At 48.2% G+C, this 27,195-nt stretch overlaps 1 protein-coding gene across 5 annotated transcripts in view; it reads right to left on the minus strand.

The window, feature by feature from the left end:
- Positions 1-210: 210 nt before the first annotated feature.
- Positions 211-27,195, minus strand: part of LOC134336872 (multidrug and toxin extrusion protein 1-like) — a 75,665-nt gene continuing 48,680 nt past the window's right edge. For 2 of the 5 annotated variants that reach the window (XM_063031465.1, XM_063031464.1), the window contains 10 exons: positions 25,410-25,507; positions 23,637-23,750; positions 14,468-14,535; positions 12,297-12,405; positions 11,443-11,518; positions 11,280-11,349; positions 9,982-10,114; positions 8,435-8,529; positions 4,299-4,380; positions 212-945 (listed from right to left, as the gene is read on the minus strand). In XM_063031465.1, the coding sequence (XP_062887535.1) occupies positions 707-945; positions 4,299-4,380; positions 8,435-8,529; positions 9,982-10,114; positions 11,280-11,349; positions 11,443-11,518; positions 12,297-12,405; positions 14,468-14,535; positions 23,637-23,750; positions 25,410-25,507 (1,084 nt within the window). In that variant the 3' untranslated portion in view covers positions 212-706. Of the gene's footprint in view, positions 946-4,298; positions 4,381-8,434; positions 8,530-9,981; positions 10,115-11,279; positions 11,350-11,442; positions 11,519-12,296; positions 12,406-14,467; positions 14,536-23,636; positions 23,751-25,409; positions 25,508-27,195 lie in introns of all 5 variants that reach the window. The other 3 variants (XM_063031466.1, XM_063031469.1, XM_063031467.1) reach the window with 3 other exon arrangements.

The following is a 27,195-nucleotide window of genomic DNA, read 5'->3' on the forward strand; positions in this document are numbered from 1 at the left end:
CTAATCTCATCTTCCAGCACTTTGCCCATAGCCTTCCATGCCGAGGCAATTTAGGTGCTTGACAGCAAATTACTCTGCTCAAGATGGCAAGAAACGGCAGAGAGGTGCAGTCTATATTGAAAAACAGCCTCCCTCCCCCCCCCATGGCCATCTGCACCTTGTGCTGCCTCAGGAAAGCAGCCAACGTAACCAACAACCCCTCCCACCCCAGTCATTCCCTCTTTTCCCACCTTCCCTTGTGCAGAAGATACAAAAGCTTGAAAACACACACCACCAGGCTCAGGAACTGTTTATCCCCACTGTTATCAGACGCCTGAACGGTCCATCGATAATGATCAGCTTTTGCTCTCTCCATCTACGTCATCATGTCTCTCGTCTCCCTGCACTGCAATTGCTCTGTAATTGCATTCTGATATTGTTTTTCCCGTTGTAATACATGAATATATGGAATGATCTGTCAGGGTGACACGCAAACAAAAGTTTTTCCACTGCACCTCAGTACATACGACAACATTAAACTAATCACCAATTACCAGAAGCTTGATTGCTCCTTTGGCTAGGGATTTGAAGATCTTTGGATTGTGCATCAAGTCCCTGTGTACGGAAAGAGATGCTCTACTCCAGAAGAGTTTGAAACAGCTGGAAACTCGCACAGCACTCCTCTGCCTTGGCATCCCCGCTTCCCTCTGGCAGGTTCACCGAGGGATTACGTGCCCTTGGCCACTGTTATCTGTATCACCACCCCGATGATCAGGATTACAGGTCCCGAGATGAAGGCCAGTCCCCGGCGAAGGATGAGTTGTTTCGTGGACAGGATTTCACCCACAATGGTAACTCCAGTTTCCAGTGCAGAGGTTTCTTCCCTGAGCTGCTCAGTGTCAACATTGTTCTCCACTTGATTAAGGTTGGACAGCACAATGACAGACGCATTCTCTGTCCGTGCCTCTATAAAGGAAAGCCAGATTGAAACTCTTTATAAACTCGTACAGAGAAACAGCATGGAAACAGTCCCTTTGGCTCACCAAGTCTGCACGAACCACCAAACGCCCATTTTAGACCATAAGACCAAAAGACATAGGAACAATATTAGGCCATTGAGGTCTGCTCCATTGTGGTTGAGTTATTATCCCTGTCAACCCCATTCCCCTGCCTTCTCCCCGTAATGTTTGCTGCCCTGACTAATCAAGAACCTATCAACATCCGCCTTAAATATACCCAATGACCTGGCCTCCACAGTCACCAGTGGCAATAATGTCCAAAAATACCATGAGGGAACTTGACCATCTCTAAGCGACCCACTGGCCTATCTAATTGGGTCACACATGTCCGGGGGTGGGTGGGGGGGGGGGAGGTAAACTCGATGAAATGTGACCTAAGGGGAAATCATCTGGACGTGTCCAGAGGAGATTATACAAACAGACCTGACTGAATGTGGATTTGTTACATACAATATCTACTCTCTCTCCATGTTGCCTAACTTGTAACACTAATTATTTTCATTTTTACACTATTCCTATTTTTATTCTCCCCAGCAATTCTCGTGGAAAGAGATCCCATCCAGAGTGTTAGTAGGCAACTTTAACTTCCCAATAACACACAGTAAATGCTGAAGGAACTCAGCAGGTCAGGCAGCATCTATAGAAATGAACAAACAGTTGACATTTCAGGCCAAAACTGTTCTTCAGGACTAGAAAAGAAGGGGGAAGATTTTAGAATAAAAAGGTGATAGATAAAGCCACGTGGGTAGGAAAGGTAAAGGGCTGGAGAAGAAGAAATCTGATAGGAGAGAAGAGCGGACCATAGGAGTAAGGGAAGGAGAGTGGGCACCAGGGGGAGGTGATTATCAGGTGAGAAGAGGAATGAGACCAGGGTGGGAAACAGAAGAAGAGGGAAGGGGAGGAAAAACATTTTCCTGGAGGGGAAATTGATTTTCGTGCCATCAGGTTGGAGGCTCCCCAGATGGAATATTAGGTGTTGCTCCTCCACCCTGAGGGTGGCCTCAACTTGGCACAAGAGGAGGTCATGGACCGACGGGCTGGAACAGGAAAGGGAATCAGAATTAAGATGTCTGGTCATCAGGAATTCTGCTTTTGGCAGATGCTCAAAGTGGTGCTCCAATTTTCAAAGGGTTTCACCAAAGTAGAGAAAGCCACATCAGGAGCACTGGACACAATAGATGAACCCGACAGATTCTCAGGTTAAGAGTTGTCTCACCTGTACGGTCTATCTGGGGCCCTGAACAGAGGTGAGGGAGGAGGTGAATGGGCAGGTGTAGCACTTTGGCCACTTGCAGGGATCGCTGCAGGGAGAGAGATCAGTTGGAGGGAAGGATGGAGGGAGCGATCCCTGCGGAAAACAGAGAGTGGGGGCAAGGGGAGGTAAGGATGTGTTTGGTGGTAGGATCCCTTTGGAGATGGCGGAAGTTGTGGAGAGTGATGTGTTGGATGTGGAGGCTCATGCAATGGTAGGTAAGGACTAGAGGAACTCTATCCCTGTTAAGGGGGCAGGAAGATGGGGTGAGTGCGGATGTCCGGGAAATGGAGAAGGTGTGGTCAAAGTCAGCAACGTCCCCAGGCAACTTTAACTGCCCCATTGTTGATCACTGCATTACCAGCATTTAGCCCTGAAACCCGTTTTTGCCCCAGCGAAGGTGAGGTGAGCTGCCTTCTGATACCATTGTGTCCTGTCCGGTGAAGGTGGCCTGATAGTTCTGCTGGGAAGGGTGGTTCATGATTTATACCTAGTTATGACGATATATCTCCAGGTGAGTTCGGTGAACCCAAGGTGCGTAGGAAGCTCCACCTGCAGACAGCAGTGAATCTCTGTAATTCCCTACCCAGAGCATCACTGGCAGTGATAGAACATAGGGCACGGTACAGGCACTTCAGCCCATAATGATGTGCCAAATTATTAACCTAGTCCAAAATCAATCCAACCCTTCCCTCCTCCATAACCCTCCATTCTCCTTTCATCCTCTGCCTTTTGAAGTGTCTCTTAAATGCCCCTAAAGTATCAGCCTCTACCACCACCCTGGCACCACTCTGTGTGAAAAACGTACCTCTGACAACCCCCTATTCTTACCTCCAATCATCCTAAAATAATGCCCCTTCATATTAGCCATTTCCATCCTCGAAAAATGTCCCTGGCTGTCCACTCAATGTATGCCTCTTATCACCTTGTATGCGTCAATTAAGTGACCTTTCCTGCTCCTCCGCTCCCTAGCTAGATCAACCTTTTCTCATAAGATGTGCTCAGTAATCCAGGTAGCATGCTGGTAAATCTCCTCTGGGCCTTCTCTAGAGCTTCCACATCCTTCCTAAAACACGATACTCCAAATGCAGCCTAACCAGGGTTTTATAGAGATGCAACATTACCTTGTTGCTCTGGAACTCAGTTTCCTGACTAATGAAGGCTAACACACCATACACCTTCTTAACCACCCTATCAAATTGCGCGGCAACTTTGAGAGGTCTATGGATGAAGACTTCAAGATCCCTCTGTTCCTTCACATCAAGAGTCCTGCCGTTAATTTTGTACTCAGTCTTCAAGTTCAACCTTCCAAAATCTATCACTTCACACTTTTCTGGATTGAAGGTAGATACATTTTAGAAAGATCATCAATTCAAAGGCTATGGAGAGCTGGCACAGAAGTAAAGATGCAGATCAGAATGGAACATATTGAGTCCTGTCGAAGGATCTCGGCCCGAAACGTCGACTGTACCTCTTCCTACAGATGCTGCCTGGCCTGCTGCGTTCACCAGCAACTTTTATGTGTGGAACATATTGAGTGACAGGGGAGATCTGATGGGCTGCAGGGCACTCCACTCCTATTTGTTGAGTAAGAGATACAACAATCTACCCTGCTATTTTTTTGCATTGCCTCTTACCAGAAAATTGTTAGGGGTGGCACGGTAGTGTAGTGGTTAGCATAACACTATTAAAGTCCCAATGACCTCGGTTCAATTCCCGTCACTGTCTGTAAGCAGTTTGTAACGTCTCCCCGTGACTGTGTGGGTTTCCTCCTACATTCCAAAGAATGTGTGGAGGAAACAGTTGTCGGAGGAATGTTTGGAAGAAAGGTTGGGGTTAGTGAGTTGTGAGCAATCTATGCTGGTGTCCAAGCTTAGCGATACTTGTGGGCTGCCCCCAGCACAATCCTTGGACCGTGTTGGTCATTGATGCAAATCGACACATTTCACTGTGTGTTTCAACGTTTCAATTTCAGGTGACAAATAGAACTAATCTTTATGGGCTCAGGAAATCATTTTTCAGAGGGTAAATGATTAAATTTATGGTACCTGTTGGATTTTCGTTTGCCAGGCTGTTACTGGAGCTGTAGGTAGTGTCCACATTTACCTTCATACCGGCGTTGATCATTGCCTTCAAGGGGAACAGAAAAGCTTCATTAGAAGAGAAGAATAAGGTTTCTGTGAAAAGGAAAGATCCATCTGCAGTCAGATAATGCAGGTGTTATATTGCTCATAGAGTTGAAGGCAAACGGTTCAAAGTAAGCTTATTATGAAAGTATACATACGTATAGCAGCCTATAATATCCTGAGATTAATTTTCATGCAGGCATTCAACGCAGAAAAAAGAAATACAATAGAATCAATGAAAAACTAAACACAAAGCAATCAATGTGGAAAAGAGGACAAACAAAATAATAATAATAAATAAATACAGAGAACATGACTTATAGAGTTCTGGACAGTGAGTGTGTGGGTTGTGGAATCAGTCCAGTGTTGAGGTGAGTGAAGTTAACCACACTGGCTCAGGAGCCTGATGGTTGCAGAGTAATAACTGTTCCTGAACCTGGTGGTGTGGGACCTAAGGCTCCTGGACCTCCTTCCTATGGCAAGAGGAGATCATGGCTTGGATGGTTGTAGATGCTAGATGCTGCTTTCTGGTGGCAGCACTCCATGTAGATGTGTTCAATGGTGGGAGGGCGTCTGCTGTGAGGGACTGGGCTGTATCCATTACTTTTCCATTCGTAGGGCATTGGTGTTTCCACACTAGGCTGCGATGCAATCAGTTAGGATACTCTCCTCTGTACAAAATGGACAGATTTTGTTAGGTGTGCGTATTGGCAGGAACAAGGCGGGCAGAGGGGATTACAGTAAAGATCAGCCAAGGGTAAGGAACTCAATGGTCTCCACCCTCATTAATTGGGAATTGTTTTATTATTGTCACATGTACCAAGATACAGTGAAGAGCTATTGCTTGTGTGCCTCCCAAACTGATCATTACAAACGTAATAGAAAGGGACAAGCAATCACAGAATGCTGAAGCTACACTCATTGGCCACTTTATTCTCTACCTCCTGTATCTAATTAAGTAGCCACTGGGTGTTTGTTTGTGATCTTCTGCTGGTGTAGCCCGTCCACTTCAAAATTCAACCTGTTGTGCATTCAGAAGTGCTCTTCTGCACACCACTGATATAATGTGTGGTTACTTAAGTTACTGTCGCCTTCCTGTCAGCTTGAACCAGTCTGGCCATTCTTCTTTGACCTCTCTCATTAACAAGGCATTTTTGCCCACAAAACTGCTGTTCACTGAATTTATTTGTGTTTTTTTTTTGCACCATTTTCTGTAAACTCTAGAGACTGTTGTGTGTGAAAATCCCAGGAGATCATCAGTTTCGGAGATACTCAAACCACCCTGTCTGGCACCAACAATTATAGTCAAAGTCACTTAGATCTCATTTCCGCCCCATTCTGATGTTTGGTCTGAACAACAACTGAACCTCTTGACCATGTCTGCATGCTTTTATGCATTGAGGTTCTGCCACACGATTGGCTGATTGGATACTTCCATTGATGGAGCAGGCGTACTGGTGTACCTAATGAAGTGGCCACCAAGTGTAGTGGTAAATTTACTGAGAAAGTACAGTGAATAAACAAAGTGCGGACAAATAATTTAACATCTTGCATGGATCCACTCTGAGACGGTGCATTCAGCTAGAACAAGGTAAAGCAATAACAATGCAGAACAAAGTGCCGTGCAGACAGACAATAGGGTGCAAGATCATGATGAATAGATTGTGAAGTCAAGAATCCGTCCTATCATGCCAGGGAACCGTTCAGTAGTTCTATAACAGTGGGGTAGAAGTTGCCCTTGAGCTTGGTGGTATGTGTTTTCAGGCTTTTGTATCCTCTGCCCAGTAGGAAAGGATGTAATTAATGGCCAAACTCTTAACAGTGTTCGTGTACAGAGTCCATAGCTCCCTGACAACCTCAACACAAGAGTAAAGGGAGGCAAAGACGGTTTATGGCATTGGAGCAATGCACATCAAAGTTGCTGGTGAACGCAGCAGGCCAGGCAGCATCTCTAGGAAGAGGCGCAGTCGACGTTTCAGGCCGAGACCCTTCGTCAGGACTAACTGAAGGAAGAGTGAGTAAGAGATTTGAAAGTGGGAGGGGGAGGGGGAGATCTGAAATGATAGGAGAAGACAGGAGGGGAAGGGATGGAGCCAAGAGCTGGACAGGTAATTGGAAAAGGGGATATGAGAGGATCATGGAATGGGAGGCCCAGGGAGAAAGAAAAGGGGGAGGGGGGAAAAGCCCAGAGGATGGGCAAGGGGTATAGTGAGAGGGACAGAGGGAGAAAAAGGAGAGAAAGAAAAAGGATGTGTGTATATGTGTGTTTTTTCTCTCTCTCCTTTTTCTCCCTCTGTTCCTCTCACTGTACCCCTTGCCCATCCTCTGGGTTTTTCCCCCCTCCCCCTTTTCCTTCTTCCTGGGCCTCCTGTCCCATGATCCTCTCATATCCCTTTTGCCTATCACCTGTCCAGCTCTTGGCTCCATCCCTCCCCCTCCTGTCTTCTCCTATCATTTTGGATCTCCCCCTCCCCCTCCCACTTTCAAATCTCTTACTAGCTCTTCTTTCAGTTAGTCCTGACGAAGGGTCTCGGCCCGAAACGTCGACTGTACCTCTTCCTAGAGATGCTGCCTGGCCTGCTGCGTTCACCAGCAACTTTGATGTGTGTTGCTTGAATTTCCAGCATCTGCAGATTTCCTCGTGTTTGCGCTCATGCCGTTGGTCTGGGCATGGAGTGTAAGGGTCAGCAAGTCGTGTTGCAGCTGTATTGGACTCTGGTTAGGCTGCACTTGGAGTGTTGTGTGCAGTTCTGGTTGCTCCCGTTACAGGAAGGAGGTGGACACTCTGGAGGGGGTGCAGAAGAGGTTCACCAGGGTGGTGCCTGGATTGGAGGGTATGAGCTGTAAGGAGAAGCTGGACAAACTTGGACTTCCTTCTCTGGTGCATCAGAAGCAGAGTGACGACTGGAGATAAGTTTATAAAGTAGACAGCGCAGAGAGTAAGAATCTTTTTCCCAGGATAGCAATATTAAATACTAGCGGGCATGCATTTTGAGGCGAGGGGGAAAGATTTATTTTAAACACAGAGTAGTGGGTGTCTGAAGCTCGCCCTCTGAGGTGACAGTGGAAGCAGACACTATATTGGAGATTAAGGGGCTTTTAGACAGACACATGAATAGGCAGTGATTGGAGAGATATGGATCACGTGCAGGTGAAAGGGATTAGTTTAATTTTCAACACAAGAGATTCTGCAAATCCAGGATAAGAGATGCTGGAAATCCAGAATAATGCACACAAAGTGCTGGAAGAACTCAGCAGGTCAGGCAGCATCTACGGAGAGGAATAAACAGTCGAGGTTCTGGGCTGAGATCTTTTATCACGTCTTCATCAGGTCTTGGCCCAAAGCATCGAATCTTTATTCCTCTGTGTAGATGCTGCCCAACTTGCTGGCTTCCTCCAGCATTTTCTGTATGTTATTTTAGTTTAGTGTGGGCACGTGGCCAAATGGTTAAGGCATTGGACTAGCTACCTGAAGGTCGTGAGTTGGAGCCCCAGCCAAGGGAACGTGTTGTGTTCTTGAACAAGGCACTTAATCACACATTGCTCTGCAATGACTCTGGTGCCAAGCTAAATGGGTCCTAATGCCCTTCCCTTGGACAACATTGGTGTCGTGCAGAGGGGAGACCTGCAGCATGGGCAACTGCTGGTCTTCCATACAACCTTGCCCAGGCCTGCGCCCAGGAGAGTGAAGACTTTCCAGGCGTAGATCCATGGCCTCGCAAGACTAACGGATGCCTAAAAATTTTAGTTTAATTTGGCATCATGTACAGCACAGATGCCGTGGGCCAAATGGCCTGTGCCTGTGCTGTACTGTTCTATGTAACAACAGTTTAAGCAGTCTAGAGAAAGCTCATTGCTGTGATTTAGCGCATGAAGTTTTGAACCAGGTAAGTTTGCAGGGGAGGGGACAAGTGGGATGGGGTGGCCAGGTATTGCCCCCCCCCCCAGCTCCCCCCCATTCGGGGTGAGCATTGCATCAGGACAGACAACGAGAACAGAGAGAGCCATGCACAGAGCTGTCAAGGGTGCAGCGGCCAATCTCAGGGAGGGGTGGCTACCTGTTCAGAGGCCTTCCTCCAGTTCACTTTGTAGATCACGACCAGGAAGAAAGCAGCTTGCACCACCACACAGACAAAGAACCCAGACCAAAGACCTGCAAAGCCAGAACAGTGCAGTGAACACAGAGGCCCGTCTGCTGGGTTGGGAACTCCCTGTGACCAACAGTCCAGCTCCAGACTGGCCCTGCCACCACGGCGACATTATGTGGGAACTAACTTGTACCCATGATACAAGACCTCCCTCCTCTGCAAGCCAGGGAAGTGACACAGGCTGCCACGTGCAGAACTACAGGCTGGTGGGATCAGGCAGAGTAACAGGCTGGCATGGACTGAATGGGCCAAAGGGCCTGTGTCCGGCTCTATGACTAAAGTCTCACCACCAGCCACTCCAGGGATACCCTAACCATCGATTTGCATCCCTTCCAGCACATGCCAACGTGTTTTCCCCTCACGTCTGTAGGGCAGTGCCCGTCGTAGCAGAGATGCTCAGGTAAACACCGTGTGCAGCAAGATCCCAGAGAGGACGGTGGCCGGATGAGATATGTTGAGTGATAGGTGTTGGCTGCACCATAGGGGAACAGCTCCCTCGTTCTTGGGAACGGATTAGTTTAGACCCCCTGACTTCAGCCCCGCTAACAGCGTGACACTCCCTCACACTGCCTTGCACATCAATTTCAACTTCTGAACTCGGAGCTCCCGGGCTGAGAACCTTACCCAGTGAGTAACGTGCACTCCCTCCGGATGGTGTGAATCATCATGTGAATAAGGTCGAAAGAGTACAGAGAAAATTTACAAGGACATTATCGGGACTGGGGGACCTGAGTTATAAGGAAAGAATGAATAGGTTAGGACATAATCAAAGGTTATGGGGATAAGGCAGGAACTGGATACTGATAGTGGATGATCAGCCATGATCACAGTGAATGGCGGTGCTGGCTCGAAGGGCCAAATGGCCTACTCCTGCACCTATTGTCTATTGTCTATTGACTTTATTTCATGGAATGTAGAGGACTGAGGGGAGCTTTGATGGAGGCAAACAAAATTATGAGGGATATAAGTGGGTAAATACAGACAGGCTTTTTCCACTGAGGTTGGGTGGGATTACAAGTAGAGGTTATGGGTTGAAGGTGAAAGGTGAAAAGCTTAAGGGGAACATGAGGGGGAAACTTCTTCTCTCACAGGGTCATGAGAGTGTGGAATGAGCTGCCAGTGCAAGTGGTGCATGCGAGCTTGATTTCAACACTTAAGAGATGTTCAGATAGGTACATGGATGGTAGAGGCATGGCGGACTATGGTCCTGGTGCAGGTCGATGAGTGTAGGCAGTTTAAATAGTTCAGCATGGACTAGATGGGCTGAAAGGCCTGTTTCTCTGCTGTATGACTCTATATGTTTAGGAGGCTCTTGTAGACCACATGCAGGCAGATGGGATGAGTTAGACTGTGTGATGGTCAGCACAAATACAGTGGGCCTAATGATTTCTTCCTTTGCCCTACTGTTCTATGTTCTATGACTCCACAACGGATACAGGTGTTAGATTAGTTCCTACCCATGACACCGAGATGTGCAGCAAACATTAGTGTGATCCCAAGGGGAAAGCCGATGGAATAGAAGCCCACCAAGTTGCCGATGGCTCCAATCTTCTGCTTTCCCGCTCCCCTCAGCACTCCACCACTCACAGTCTGCAGGCAGAACAGGCACAGTACCGAGTCATTGCCTCTCAAAGGTGTTCCCACCCAGGAATATTTCACCCTCCCCCTTCCCTCTTCTTCAATTCCCCACTCCGGTTCCCCTCTTTTCACCTGCCTATCACCTTCCTCTGGTGCCCCATCTCCTTCCCTTTCTCCCATGCTCCTCTTCTATCAGGTTCTTTCTTCTCCACCCCTTTATCTTCTCCACCTATGACCTCCTGGTTTCTTACTTCATTCCTCCTCCCCCACCCACCTGGCCTCAGCTACCACCTTCGAGCTCGTGCTCCCTCCCGTCCCCCATCTTCTTCTGCCTTCCCTTCTAGTCCTGATGAAAGGTCTTGTCCTGAAACTAGGTCTTCTCCATAGATGCTGCCTGACCTGTTGAGTTCCTCCAGCACTTTGTATCTCTAAGTCAGAGAGCTCAGTTACAAAGACCAAGGCACTGCACTGACTTACATCAAAGAAAGGCTCGCATTTCCGAAGAGGAAGGCAGCACCGCGAGTCACGGCAGCTGGACAGAGGCTGAGACTGCTCAACCCAAAAAGCTTCTTCACTTCAGATCAGACTGCTCCAATACAATGCAAACCCGATTCAACTCCTTTCCTTCTCAGCACTTAGAGTGAGCAGTCATTTTAACTACCAGGGCATTCTCTTTTTGTAACAAGCAGCTCATTTACTGCAGACGTGGGCCGCTTGCTGCGGATTCCTGTTGTTTTCATTTATTACTGTAGACCTTTTGTCAGTCATTCGAGAAAAAACACATGCCAGGGTTAGAGTTAACCCAGACTCTTTATTGGAGCCAGTGGATGGGTCATAGAAACATCCCCTCCCTTCTTGATAAGAGCACAGGATGATACAATAGTCATCTCATTCACGAAAGAAGATGTGAAGAGCTGACAGGTATTACTTTCGGTGGCTGATGCAAGGGTTAATGAGACAGAAGTGTGTCCACCATTGCAGGAATTAAATTCGTACTGTTGCAAATCACAGCTCCAGTGAAATTATGACAGACACGTTCTGGCAGGGAGGAGCAATTCATTCTCCTACTGTATTTCCAGTTTAGCATAACTATTCTGCTCCCACCTCCAACCCCCACTGTTACTTGCTATAAAAATTGTTCCTTCCATTTCTCAAACAGCTGTGCTGAAATACTCACGGCAATGGCTTCAAACCAGTGGAAAGTGGCAATTATTGGGTCCACATTGGCAACCAACTGAACGATCTCTCTGCAGGAAAGAGAGGGGAAAGTGTCAGAGGATGTCTGGACAGGCTAGAGACATTCACTCAAATGTGAAGTTTGAAAACTTGCTCTCACTAACTTGTCAGCGGTAAACACATAACCCAGCACACTTCGAGCTGCTCCAAGAATAATGGAAATCAGCAGAGAACAGCACCCTGATGAAATCAACACAAAACAGATTGTTACTGAGCATTTTGGCAGTATTCTTCTTGCGATTTTGAGTTAGCAAAGTTCTACTTTACTGAAGTGTTGTTACTGTTTAAAGTTTGAGGCTACCAATTATATGTACAATGTGATCCTATGCTCAGTGACCACTTTTTTTTAGGTTCATTACTGCAAATATTTAAGCAGTCAATCATGTAGCAGCTACTGAACGCTGGAAATTCAAGCAACACACACAAAATGCTGGTGGAACGCAGCAGGCCAGACAGCATCCATGGGAAGAGGTACAGTCGAAGTTTCGGGCCGACACCCTTCGTTAGGACTAACTGAAAGAAGAGATAGTGAGAGATTTGAAAGTGGGAGGGGGAGGGGGAGATCCAAAATGATAGAAGATGACAGGAGGGGGAGGGATGGATCTAAGAGCTGGAAAGTTGATTGGCAAATGGGATACAAGGCTGGAGAAGGGAGAAGATCATGGGATGGGAGGCCTAGGGAGAAAGAAAGGGGAAGGGGAGCACCAGAGGAAGATGGAGAGCAGGCAAGGAGTTATTGTGAGAGGGACAGAGAAAGGAAAAAATAATTAATTAAGGCATCTCAGTCCAGCAGAAGGGTCTCGGCCCGAAACGTCAACTGTTCACTCTTTTCCATGGATGCTACTTGAGTTCCTCAGGACTTTGTGTGTACCGCTCTGGACTTCAAGTGTCTGCAGATCTTCTCGCGCTTGTGAGTAACCACCGTGCAGCTCTGAAGCAACGCAGCCTGAGGGCTCACCTATGAAGCACAGGGCGATTGTGGCCGAGTTCTGGGCCTTCTCCGGATCCCTCGCTCCCAGGGCGTTACCCACAAGGACGCTGGCAGCCACGCTGCTCCCTAGGGGGATCTGTAGGGCAAGAAGCAACGACAACACTTCCACCCGTTTGTCTTTCGCTTATTAATTTTGCTGCCCACTGCAGAGTGAAGGCTTGCATTTATATAGCGCCCTTCACAAGCTCGGGAGGTGCCGAAGCAGTGTGCTGCTGTTATAACGAAGGAAAGCACGAGCAAGATCAGGTAACCTGCTGATTATGAATGGATTTACGGCGACAAGCTCTCGAACGCATGCCATCCCGGGCAGATCATTCCACACACGATTGCATTGAGCTTATACGAAAGGTAGACAGAATGCAGATACAGTTACAGTTACAGAGAAAGTGCAGTGCAGCCAGACCAGTATAGTGCAGGGGCCACGACGCGGTAGATGGAGAGGTCAAGAGTTCATCTTTACTGCTGGGCACGATCCTCCAACAGGACCACAACCTTGCTGTGGTTTGAAGCCTTGCATGCCTCAGGGACGCGGAGAGCTATGTCGGCTGGAGTCAGGGCTTTACGCTTTGGCTCCTGGCAGGGTCACCCATGCCAAACAGGTCAAAGGGTAGAGGCCAGACTAAGAGTGGTCCTTCAGGTTCAGGGGTTTAGCTCAGGGCTAACAACCCTGACTGGTAAAGTAAAATTGTTACAGAAACAGCAACGAAGAATCCTGCATCTGAGAGGGATGGTGTTACTGAATGAAGAATCCTTCTATATCTGTGTATGGACAAACAGAGATGGAGGACCTTCATTGCTGCCCTAAGCATGCCTGCGGTATAATAAACAGTAAGGAAGATAGGCACAATCGCATAATACTATTACCAGTGTAGGATGGAAAGGTTAGAGTGATCGTGGAGTAGGTTAAAATGCCGACACAGCATCGTGGGCTGAAGGGCCTGTACTGTGCTGTAGTGTTCCGTGTTCAATGTTCATCTCCGGAATGGGCCTCCCATACACTGAAGGATGAACTCCTGATCTCCCAATCAACCTCGCCATGACCCACGCACTTTATTTATACCTTGCACTCCCAACGGTCTCAGACCGGAGTACATCACAGGTCCGCCTTCCTTTTAAAACCCTGCTTGAGCTCTCGGGTCTTCTACCGCTGCTCTCTTAAATTTAAACAATCGCCCTCAGCTCAGCTTTTCTGAACTATGCTCCTAAACTGTGGAATTCAATACCTACAACTATACGGGATGCAGACTCAGATTACACTTTTAAATGCTGGCTCAAACCTATTAATTTAACGTTGATTTTAACTATGTTTGCACTTTATCCCATTATAAAGCACTTGGAACTACATTGTCTGTATGGAAAGTGCTCTATAAATAAGTTATTATTGTTATTATTATTTGTTTCCCTGTACAGCACCTTCTCTTTAGATGTAACACTATATTCTGCCTTCTGTCTTCATTTTTGTACCTCGATGTATGGGTGGGGAGGGGGCTACTGCACAGGATCGAAATAAGCTGCAGAAATCTTAGTCAGCTCCATCATGGACACTAGCCTCCATTGTATCCAAGACATCTTCAAGGAGTGGTGCCTCAGAGAGGCAGTGTACATCATTAAGGACCATCACCATCCGCGACATGCCCTCTTCTCATTGCTACCATCAGGAAGGAGGTACAGGATCCCGAAGGCACACACTCAGCTTCCTCCCTGCCATTCGATTTCTGAACGGACAGTGAACCCATGAACACTACCTCACGACTTTTTTATTTCAGTTTTTTTTTGCACGATTTATTTTATTTAACTTATATAGATTCATACTGTAATTCACAGGTTTTCCCTCTATTATCGCAATGTATTGCTGCCGCAAAGTTAAAAACAGTCACGACATAAGCCGATGATATTAAACCTGATTCTGATTATCTATTGAACGATCAGTGTGGATGGTACGCGAAAATTTTTTCTCTGTATCTCAGTATATGTGTCTTCAAACCAATACTATACGATACTGACAGCTGGTTTTAAAGGCAGGGGATCAGGGGATTACAGTCAAGTGCCATGCTCTGAAAGTTGCAGCTGTTTTAGAGGAAAATAAGAATGCTTTGTCCCGTATGTGTCTGTAGATACACAGACAATGCCAGCCTTACCATGTATGCTGCCGTTAGCACCTGGTAAATAACGGACTGTGCTCCGAGTTCGGCTTCACTAACCAGTCCTGTGAATGGGAAATGACACAGTCAGGCTCTGCTGGGGTTTAATACTCAGGGCGTAATGCTGTCCCCTCTGAAGTCAGCAAGGGATATGCAAGGTGTCTTACATAGAAACATAGAGACATAGAAAATAGGTGCAGGAGTAGGCCATTCGGCCCTTCGAGCCTGCACCGCCATTTATTATGATCATGGCTGATCATCCAACTCAGAACCCCGCCCCAGCCTTCCCTCCATACCCCCTGATCCCCGTAGCCACAAGGGCCATATCTAACTCCCTCTTAAATATAGCCAATGAACTGGCCTCAACTGTTTCCTGTGGCAGAGAATTCCACAGATTCACCACTCTCTGTGTGAAGAAGTTTTTCCTAATCTTGGTCCTAAAACGCTTCCTCTCTATCCTCAAACTGTGGCCCCTCGTTCTGGACTTCCCCAACATTGGGAACAATCTTCCTGCATCTAGCCTGTCCAATCCCTTTAGGATCTTATACGTTTCAATCAGATCCCCCCTCAATCTTCTAAATTCCAATGAGTACAAGCCCAGTTCATCCAGTCTTTCTTCATATGAAAGTCCTGCCATCCCAGGAATCAATCTGGTGAACCTTCTTTGTACTCCCTCTATGGCAAGGATGTCTTTCCTCAGATTAGGGGACCAAAACTGCACACAATACTCCAGGTGTGGTCTCACCAAGGCCTTGTACAACTGCAGTAGTACCTCCCTGCTCCTGTACTCGAATCCTCTTGCTATAAATGCCAGCATACCATTCGCCTTTTTCACCGCCTGCTGTACCTGCATGCCCACTTTCAATGACTGGTGTATAATGACACCCAGGTCTCACTGCACCTCCCCTTTTCCTAATCGGCCACCATTCAGATAATAATCTGTTTTCCTATTTTTGCCACCAAAGTGGATAACTTCACATTTATCCACATTAAATTACATCTGCCATGAATTTGCCCACTCACCCAACCTATCCAAGTCACCCTGCATCCTCTTAGCATCCTCCTCACAGCTAACACTGCCACCCAGCTTCGTGTCATCCGCAAACTTGGAGATGCTGCATTTAATTCCCTCATCCAAGTCATTAATATATATTGTAAACAACTGGGGTTCCAGCACTGAGCCTTGCGGTACCCCACTAGTCTTGAAACTGTTTTCCCCCGGGTACAGTTCTCATTATCACCTGCAGAGGAGCCAGTGATCTATGTCTGGGTCTCTTCTGATACAGTTCGGGCATCCTACTGGCGGGGAGGTCTCCCTCTCTCTGACGACCTCAGAACAAATTCTTGTTAAGCATTAGAAGTAACAGAACTATGGTGGTCAAACTCCCCCCAAAACTTGCCCTGGCAGATGGCTAAGCCCCTCCCATGCTTTACTTGATGAGTGATTAGCCCCACCCCAAACACAGTCTGACAGCTGTTTGGCTCCGACCCCACCCACCCTGACCCCTGGTTAAGTCCCGCCCTCACGACCTGCTGCTGTCAAAAGAGTCAGAGGTTGAATGCCAAACATCTATTAAATTCAATCGTGATAATACCTTCTTTATGAAGTAAAAAAAGACACAAAAAGATTAGAAGATGTTTTAAAAGAACTTAAAGCAGATACATTAATTAAAATGTATCAATGTAACGGTAAAAAGTTTTTACCCTTCACCCCTGGAACTGTTCTTCTCCATTCCAATACACTGACTCACTGGACTTTCCAGTGAGGGACCCGGTGTGGGTTCAATGGGCAGATTTCCGAGCAATAGGTTCTGTGAAAACACTGGATTTCTGAGCTCTCGCACTAGATCCCGCTGGGAGTCCAGCATGGAATGCTACCGGAGGACCAACTGCAGGAATGTTTGGAACTTGTGTTGTCCCCCGAGAGTCTTGAACACTGTTCCAGGGGAACCTCTGGCGTCTCTGACCAGCACACCTGAACCAACATGGGAGTAACGAATATACTCCTGATACATGGAAAATATTGGCTCACAAGCCCAGCATTTCTGACCCATGGTACAGGTTGATTGATCTCCAGACCCTCAGAGTAGAGACTGGCTAGCTAAGGGCACAAAGAAGTGAAAATAATGGCAGATACAAATGCCCGACTCGTAAACTGTCTGTGAGTTACTGCATATCCTACCCTCCAACCCGGCAATACTGTGTACTATCATGCTGGCAAATACTTTCATTTTCTTCATTTCTTTTGTTGATGAAAATTCCATCTCTGCTTGGTCTTGTGAAGACGGTGGTGGGCCATCTTCTTGAACAGCTGAAGTCCCCCTGGTGAAGGTATTGATGGGATGGGAGGTTCAAGATTTAGGCCCAGCAACAATGAACAAGTAGCAGTATATTTCCAAGTCAGGGTTTGCATGACACGGTGGGGAACGAAAGTCAGAGTCAAAGGTGGGTGAGTAACTGCACTTCAGGTTGATAGGGGGACACACTCTCGTCCTGGTCAGCAGTAGTGAAGGGCATGAGTGTTTATGATGGTTAGATGCCAACCAAATATATGAAAAAAAATGATGCTGATGCTGAAATCTTAAACAATATTCAAAACCCTAGAGACGGGTTATCAACCGTTTTAAGCCAATGGCCAATACCATTAGGCAAGGGGTCCGTGGACCCTAGGCTGGGAGCCCCTGTGAGCCTAGAAGAACTCAGCAGGTCAGGCAGCACCTATGGAAGCAAACAAAGCAGGCAGACATTTCAGACTCAACCGGCTTCATCATGGGCACTACCCCCCCCCACCGTGGACACTACACACCCCCCCCACCGAGAACACTACACCCCCCCCCCCACCGTGGACACTACCCCCCCCACCGTGGACACTACACCCCCCCCACCGTGGACACTACCCTCCCCACCACCGTGGACACTACATCCCCCCTCACCGAGGACACTACACCCCCCCCCACCGTGGACACTACCCTCCCCACCACCAAGGGCACTACCCTCCCCACCACCAAGAACACTACACCCCCCCCACCGTGGACACTACCCTCCCCACCACCGAGGACACTACACCCCCCCCACCATGGACACTACCCTCCCCACCACCGAGGACACTACACCCTCCCCCACCAAGGACACTACCCTCCCCACCACCGAGGACACTACCCTCCCCACCACCGAGGGCACTACCCTCCCCACCACCGAGAACACTACACCCCCCCCCACCGTGGACACTGCCCTCCCCACCACCGAGGACACTACACCCCCCCCCACCATGGACACTACCCTCCCCACCACCGAGAACACTACACCCCCCCCCACCGTGGGCACTACACCCCCCCCACCGAGGACACTACACCCCCCCCACCGTGGACACTACCCTCCCCACCACCGAGGACACTACACCCCCCCCACCGTGGACACTACACCCCCCCCCCACCGTGGACACTATCCTCCCCACCACCGAGAACACTACACCCCCCCCAACGAGGACACTACACCCCCCCCACCGTGGACACTACCCTCCCCACCACCGAGGACACTACACCCCCCCCCACCGTGGACACTACCCTCCCCACCACCGTGGACACTACACCCCCCCCACCGTGGGCACTACCCTCCCCACCACCGAGGACACTACACCCCCCCCACCGTGGACACTACCCTCCCCACCACCGAGGGCACTACCCTCCCCACCACCAAGAACACTACACCCCCCCCCCACCGTGGACACTACCCTCCCCACCACCGAGGACACTACACCCCCCCCACCATGGACACTACCCTCCCCACCACCGAGGACACTACACCCCCCCTCACCGAGGACACTACCCTCCCCACCACCGAGAACACTACACCCCCCCCCCCACCGTGGACACTACCCTCCCCACCACCGAGGACACTACACCCCCCCCCACCATGGACACTACCCTCCCCACCACCGAGGACACTACACCCCCCCCTCACCGAGGACACTACACCCCCCCACCACCGTGGACACTACCCTCCCCACCACCGAGGACACTACACCCCCCCACCACCGTGGACACTACCCTCCCCACCACCGAGAACACTACACCCCCCCCACCGTGGACACTACCCTCCCCACCACCGAGAACACTACACCCCCCCCCACCATGGACACTACCCTCCCCACCACCGAGGACACTACACCCCCCCCCACCGTGGACACTACCCTCCCCACCACTGAGGACACTACACCCCCCCCACCGTGGACACTACCCTCCCCACCACCGAGGACACTACACCCCCCCCCACCGTGGACACTACCCTCCCCACCACCGAGGACACTACACTCCCCCCCACCGTGGACACTACCCTCCCCACCACCGAGGACACTACACCCCCCCCCCACCATGGACACTACCCTGCCCACCACCGAGGACACTACACCCCCCACCGAGGACACAACACCCCACCCCCCCACCGTGTTCCCTACACCCCCCCCACCGAGGACACTACACCCCCCCCACCGAGGACACTACCCTCCCCACCACTGAGGACTCCTTCAGACTATAGTGCATCAAGAAGGCAGCATCCATCATTAAGGACCCTCACCATCCAGAACCTGCCTTCTTCTCATTACTACCATCAGTGAGGAGAAACAGGAGCTTGAAAGCCAACACTCAACGCTTTAGGAACAGTTTCTTCCCCTCCGCCATCGATTGCTCAACACTCCCTCATTGTTCTCCCTGTGCACTCTTTATTAATTATGTTGTAACATGGTAATTTTGTTGTTTTACACTGGACTGCTGCCACGAAACAACAAATCTGACGGCAAGAGTCAGTGATAATAACTGGATTCTGATTCTGAAATTGGCCAGGGCCCCTACACTGGTAAATGAGACCAGCTGGAGTCTCAACAACTGGCACAGGAGAAATTACAGACTCTGTGTACAACTTATCTCTGCAGAATTCTAAACGTAGACATCAGTGTGTGGAAAGGAGCTGGAATCTGAAACCATTGGAGGGCTTTCTGGATATTTATAGAGAGACCAAACACAGCTGATTGGTTAACAAGCCTTCAGATGAGAGGTGGGGTGGGAGGAGCTGAAAAGGAGAGTGGATGTTCAGAGCCAGTTGCTGCAGCCTGGAATGTGTTCCTGCATGGACCAATGTTCCCACAGAAAAGTTCAAAAGGTAACTGGACAAAGAGTCCATAAGACTAGGAGCACAATTTGGTCAGTTGGCTCATCGAGGAGCAATAATAACTAGATGGGGCAATCACTGACAAACACAAAACAAAATGCTGGAACCATTCAGCGTCTATGGAGAGAGTAGCAGAGTCCAAGCTGAAACATTAACACCGTTTCTTTTTCCACAGAAGCCGACTGACCCCCAAGAGTCTTTCCCACATTTTCTATCCTTATTTCGGATTTTCAGCATCTGCAGAATTGTTGAGATTCACTTTTCAGCTCAGGAACAGGCCATTCGGCCCACAGTGTTGTGGCAAACCAAAAACACTCAAACACTAATCCCTCCATGCATCTATCCAAACATCCCTTAAAAGCCTCTGATATACCTGGCTCTGGTTATGGGCACTGGTCTGAAATGTTTAAGTTTAATTTTATTGTCATTCAACTGACACATACGAGGGGTAACTGATGAGTTCGTGGCCTAAGGTAGGAGGAGTCAATTTTAGAAAACCTAGCACATTTACTTTTCAACATGGTCCCCTCCTACATGTACACACTTAGTCCAGCGGTCGTGCAGCATACGGATCCCTTCCTTGTAGAACTCGGCGTCTTGGACCTCCAGAAAGCGGTCCACAGCAGGGGTGATTGTTAAGTTCGTGGCCTAATGTAGGGGATGAGTTATTAACTTTCTGCATAATCACTCAAAGAGTTGAACTGCACGTGCATGTAACGAGAGCTGTATAATTCCACGACCGCTGGACTAAGTGTGTAAATGTAGGAGGGGACAATGTTGAAAAATAAATGTGCTAGGTTTTCTAAAATTGACTTTTTCTGCTTTAGGCCACAAACTTATCAATCACCCCTGTGTATACTGCTGAACGAAATGACATTGCTCTAGGCCTAAGCTGCAAAACACAGCCCATAAATCACATATTTAACCTACAGTAAAATAATATTAACAATATTAACAGATAATAGAAATATTCTGTAGGTGTACAAGTTGATAAAAAGTGGATATACAACATATACCACAGTATAATGCTACTGGCGCTGTCATAAATAATGTGTACTGGGTGGGCAGGATGTTGAGATATCTCGCAGCCTGGGGAAAGAAACTTTACCCAGCCTCACAGTCCTTGTTCTTATACTGGGGTACTTTCTGCCTGACGGTCAGAGGTCAAAGAGATTGTGGGATGGATAGGAGGGGTCCATGACAATGCTGAGGGCTCTGCAAGTACAGCTCTTCTGGAGTATGTCCTGGGTATGAAGGAGAGAGACCCCAGTGATTCTCTCCTGACTCCTGTTCCAACCTGCTCTGGCTCCCATGTCCTTGGTGTGAGGGAGAGAGACCCCAGTGATACTCTCCTGACCCCTGATACAACCTGCTCTGACCCTGAGATCTATAGGCCAAACAATCTTTGATCACCTTTTGCTTCAATTCAATTTGAGATTCAACTATTTCCCTCTTCCTGTATTGATCAACTTCAGCTGATCTGGGAGATGCCTTCAGACTGAGACCTTACCCTTGATGTTACGGCACGAGATTATGTGGCTGTTTTCAACGAACAGCTGCATAAATTTATGATGTGCCAGAGGGGAGGGGTCTGCCTTTCCTATCAAGTTACCTCTGGAAGGTTTCCAGATGATCAGTTTCCACAGCCATTAGGCTTTCCTGGACCTGTGTTTACATCTTCAGATGCTGCTTGATTTGGGGATTTATCTTAAATCTACTTCAGCCCATTGGGAATCTGCCTTTCCAAAAGCTCCCTTCTGGAAAGTGTTGTAGGACTATTAAAACAAAAGCTTCACACCATATTAAAAGTTTCTTCCCCCAGGCAGTTAATCTGATCAACATTTGAGTTGGCCTCAAGTGCCCTTCTATTTATTATCTCTGTCACTGTACTGTAAACACTTTAAATCATTTGTATAATGCTGTTTATATTGTAAACACGTGCTTTTATTAATGTATTTATTCCACATCCGTACTTTGACCTCTAACTTTATTTTTTACATAATTGTTTACTCTGTATAATTGTTGAATGTTGCTGTTTTTGTTGCATATCGCAGTGACACACCACACAGTACGTGTAAACTACTGTAGATGGCAAATAAATTTGATCCTACATCCTGACCCTACGAGTGATAACTCCTGTTAACTAGACAGAAGGTGGGAACAGTGTTCAAGATTCAAGATTTATGATTGCAATTTAAAGTATATTTTATGTATTGCTCTGTCCTGCTACAGCAAAACAAAAAATTTCACGCCATTTTGTAAGTTTCTTACCCCAGTTAATCTGATCAGCCATTCTAGTTAGCCCCCCCATCGCCCTCTATCTACTACCTCAGTAAAGACTTTAAACCACTCTTCATTATGCTGTTTACATTGTCAATACATGCTGGCATTTATGTATTTATGTACATTTTATTCCAGATCTGTACTCCAGCCTCCAAGTGTTTTTAATATAATTCTTTATAATTTAAAAAGTTTTTTGTTCCACGTCACACCAACATACCACGGCAAATCCCTAACACATGTGAATGTTTATAGTGAATAAAGTTATCTTTGACAATGGTGTAGGGACATAATATGGGTCAGGGAGGGGAGGGGGCTCATTCAACACTCATTGACGTCAGTTCACACATAGAACATGGAAAAGGCCCTTCAGCCCATTATGTCTGTACCAAACACAATGCCAAATTCAACCAATTCTCTTCTGGCCGTACACGATTCATAACCCTCCATTCCCTGCAATATTTCCAATACATGCAAATGTACAGGCAAATAATGTTGATCCTTGATCATTGCTTCTTGTTCCTTGCATTTTATTGGCAATTTTGTCCTGAATAAACGGCTTTCTACACATCTTCATCTCATTACCCCGCCCCCCCCGTCTACCACCACCTTCCCCTCTCCTGCATCCATGCTATTTACCTGAGTGACCTCCTAACCAAGTCATTCCCACATCCACCCACTCTCCGTAAATCCTTCCTACAACCAGCTGACCAGAACTCCCAGGTGAGGTCTCACCGCTGAGGTAGCACTCCCTATCAAGGGGGGAACTGGCTGCTCCCAGCAGCAACTGATGACAGGTCAACCTGAGTCGATCAGCTTTAAACTGTAGACCAGTTTTCAACCTGAGCTACACAGCTTCCAGGCATTGAGGCTTGGGAAGAAGTCGAATCCATTGAGCTAGTCAGGGATTGCATGTGTGGACATCAGGGAGGAGGTACAGGTGCCTGAAAACCCACACTCAACATCTTAGAAATATCTTCTTACCCCTGCCATCAGATTTCTAAATGGTCCATGAATGCAACCTTGCTATTTCGCACTATTCATTTTTTTTAAATATTCACTTTATTTAAAGTGGCGACTTTATTACAGGAGGACCAAATGAAGTGGCCACTGAGTGCATGGTCATGGTCTTCTGCTGCTGTAGCCCATCCACTCCAAGGTTCAGTGTGTTGTGTGCTCAGAGGGGCTCCTCTGCACACTGGTGTTGTGACACGTGGTTATTTGAGTTACTGTCGCCTTCCTGTCGGCTTGAACCAGCCTGGCCATTCTCCTCTGACCTCTCTCTCACCTCTGGATGTGTTTTGTTCTGCCCACCATTCTCTGTAAACTCTAGAAACTTGTGCGTGAAAATCCCGGGAGATCAGCAGTTTCGGGGATACTCAAACCACCCCATCTGGCACCAACAATCATTCCACAGTCAAAGTCACTTTGATCGCATTTCTTTCCCATTCTGATGTTTTGGTCTGAACAACAACTGAACCTCTTGACCATGCCTGCATCCTTTTATGCATTGAGTTGCTGCCACATGATTGGCTGATGAGATATTCTTATTAACGAGGAGTGCAGGTGGAGCTAATAAAGCGGCTGCTAAGAGTACGCCTGTGATAATAAAACTGATCTGGATTCTGATTCTATGACAGAGTACTTGTGGTTTCTGTGACAGAATTTTCCCAGTGTCCTTAACGGTAAAGAGCCAGGACCGTTCAGTCGGGGGTTTGTTTACCTGAGAGGAAGGTGCCAACCTCGTAGGTCCACCACTCGATGCACAGCATTAGCATGCTGGGGATGGCGAGTTGGACAAAACCCCCCCACTCCTGTAAGCAGTCGGCTGACCAACCTAGGGGGAAGGGACAGAGTTACTGCTCCAGTACGGCAAACATGGGGAAGGGCACCGAGCCGCAGCAGACTCCAGGAAACCGGCACTTGAACCGCTCCGGAGGGTCGAACTTGAGGGCAGAGTGCAGGGACAGTGGCAGGACTCTTAGCAGTGTGGAGGGACAGGGGGACCTTGGGCGTCCACGTCCGTAGATCCTTCAAAGTTACCGAGCACGTTGACAGGCTGGTTCGATGACATTAGGTTCATTAGTCACACGTACATCGAAGCAAACAGTGAAATGCATCATTTGTGTTAACAAAGGCTTGCTGGAGGCAGCCCCCGAGTGTCGCCATGCTTCTGTTGCTGACATAGCTTGCCCGCAATGTTCAGCAGAACAACACGCAAGCAACATACAACAAGACAGACACAACAGCAAAACAACCCCCCCACACCATCAGGGATCCTTGCACCCTACCAACAGTGGCCCTTGATATTGCTGGGGATTAAGGAGGCATATGGTGTATTGGCCTTCATTAGTCAGGGGAATGAGTTCAGGAGTGGCAAGGTAACGTTACAGTTCTATAAAACCCTGGTCAGGCCCCACTTGGAGCATTGTGCTCAGTTCTGGTCACCTCATTATGTGTGTTTGTCCATCGTCGACGTCGATGAAGACCTCGACACCATAATGATGGTGTCGAGACTAGCGCATGATTTGGATTTAAGTGAGGGAGAGTTGCGTAGCGTCAGCCTCACTCTCTCTTCCCAATTCCCATCTGGATCCAGTGGCAAGACAGAGTCTAGACGGCTGGAGATGGGACTAGGTGCAGTGGATGACCAGGACAACTTCTGTGTCTTGTCCTGCTCTACACGTTCCACGACGCTTGCAGAGACCAGCTTCTTGACCGTTGGACCTTCCATTGGTCTTGTCCGCTCAATCCACCGGAGTCTGTCTTCACATGCTGGGATAGACAACTCCCTGTCTCACCGAGGGTTTGAGACCCATCAGCTACCCTCACCTGGCTTAGCCGGCTTGTCGAAGCCGTTGCCCGGGGTGTGGCCGCTGTCGCATGCAAACAGCTACGGGGAGCCACAGGTGAGAGCTGAGCGTCAGGTGGGGACCAAAGGTGGACTAACCGCCCTGAAAAGGAAGCAACATGTTCCCCCACCGGAGGTGCTACCCCTCCCTGACACCCCATACACCTCATTATAGGAAGAATGCAGAAGCTTTAGAGAAAGCGCAGAGGAGATTTACCAGGATGACGCCTGGATTGGAGTTCACGTCTCGTGAGGACAGGTTGAGCGAGCTGGGGCTTCTCTCGCTGGAGCGAAGGAGGATGAGTGGTGACTAGCAAGGGGTACAAGATTATAAGAGGCATTGGTAGAGCAGACAACCAGCATCTCTTTCCCAGGGTGGATATATGAGCGGGCATAATTTTAAGGCGATTTAGGAAAGGGTGAGGGGGAATGTCAGAGGTAGTTTTTTCTTTGTCTCAGAGTTGTAGACGTGTGGCAGGCACTGCCATGGGCGGCAGTAGAGGCGGATAGATTAGGAACATTTAAGAGACTCTTACACATAAGAAAAATAGAAGGCTATGTGGGAGGAAAAGGTAAGGTCGACCACGAGACTGCGCAAGAAGGTTGTGGGCTGAAGGAGCTGTGCGTGCACACGCAGTAACGTACCTGCCCACGTGCCCACGTACAGCTTCTTCTTCCGAATGTACAGAAACAGGAGAATCACTTGGAAGTACTGAGAAGTAACATTGGCAGCAGCCGATCCCCTGGAAAGCACAAAAAGACGTATTATAAATGCTTCCAGACCCGGGTTGCTACTCAGTGAACGAGGACAGCACAGTGGTAAATAATAGAGAATAATAGGTAATTTCTAAAGTAAGGACATGTTCGGCACAGCACTGTGGGTCAAAGGGCCTGTATTGTGCTGTAGGGTCTCTACGTTTCTGTTTTCTATGCCTCACATCACCGGAGACCCGGGTTCGATCCCAGCCTTGGGTGCTCTCCGTGTGGGGTTTGTGCATTCTTCCTGTGAGCGCGTGGGGGAACTGCGGCTTCCTCCGGAACGTGTGGGTTAGTCAGGTTACTGGCTGCTGTAAGCCAATGCTGGAGTGTAAGGGGGAGTGGTGGAGTCCACGGGGAATTGATGGGACGGTGGAGAGAATCAAAACTGTGAGGGGTAGAGACAGGGTAAGTACAAGTGGGCTTTCTCCCCTGAGGTTGTGTGGGACTAGAACGAGAGCTCATGGGTTAAGGGTGAAAGGTGAAAGGTCTAAGGGGAACGTGAGGGGGAATTTCTTCGCTCAGAAGGTGGAAGGAGCTGCCAGCAGAAGGGATGGGTACGGGTTCGATCGCAACATTTAAAAGAAGTTTGGATAGGTACATGGATGGGAGGGGGTGTGCTGGGCTATGGTCCAGGTGCCGTTGATGGGACTAAGCAGAATAATAGTTCAGCATAGACTAGATGGGCTAAAGGGCCAGCTTCTGTGCTGTAGTATTCCATGACTCTAAATGATTCATGCAGACTCAGTGTTAGTGGGTAATTGTTTGTGATTGACAAGGACTCAATGGGTTGAAGCTCCTCTTTCCCTGCTGTATACCGTTATGTCTGTAACGCCCTGGTTAAGATTTCATGGAGGTATTTCATGTCAGCAGTTCTGTAAGAGCAGTCTGTTCTGCTTTCAGCCTGTTAGGCTTTGAACTTTGTTGTTCAGCTTAGGAATGCGGTGTCAGCCAATCAGGATGGTGGCATTGGGAGAAGGTTCTAGAGAACACTGGACAGGGAGGTTTTTGTGAGGTTCAGGGGTGTGGGGAGGTCTTTGATGGCGGGAGCTGGGAGAAGTCAGGAGGGAAGATGGCTGAGAATGCCGACCCTGTTGCACAAGGTGTTTTGTGCAGATGAATGGCTTCGAGGAGGAAGGACCAATACTCCCGAGGGAGAGCCCATTTGTTTGAGATGGATTTCGAGTGACATTCGGAACGTGCAGTGCGTATATCGAAATCAACTGCTCCTGGAAGATGTGAGCTCCTCTGTGCACATGTGACTGTTTAAGTATAATGGGCCCTTTTTGTTTTTTTTCCCCTCTTTAATAACTGGTTGGTTAAGTTAACATTCTTAAATATACTCCTTTATAATTGTATGCAGTGTATGATCTGCGATTTCTTGCCAATCATCCAGTTGAGGTATAACACTAGGAGTCACAGAAACAGAACAAAACAGGGGTGTTGGGGGGGTGGGTAATTCAGCCCCTCCAGATGACGCACAGTACCATGTGATCACTTAGGCCCCAGGCCTAAATTCCTGCTCTGCACCAGTTCCCCAAAGCCCTCAATTCTTTGCTCTTTCTATAGTTCATCTACCTTCTCTTTAAACACTTTGAATGACCCAGTCTCCACAATTCCATAATATTTATAAGGTACTGGGCTGCTGCTGCATAAGATAAATTTTCATGGCATT

This window comes from Mobula hypostoma, chromosome 23 (genome assembly GCF_963921235.1).
Source record: "Mobula hypostoma chromosome 23, sMobHyp1.1, whole genome shotgun sequence".
NCBI lineage: Eukaryota > Metazoa > Chordata > Chondrichthyes > Myliobatiformes > Myliobatidae > Mobula > Mobula hypostoma.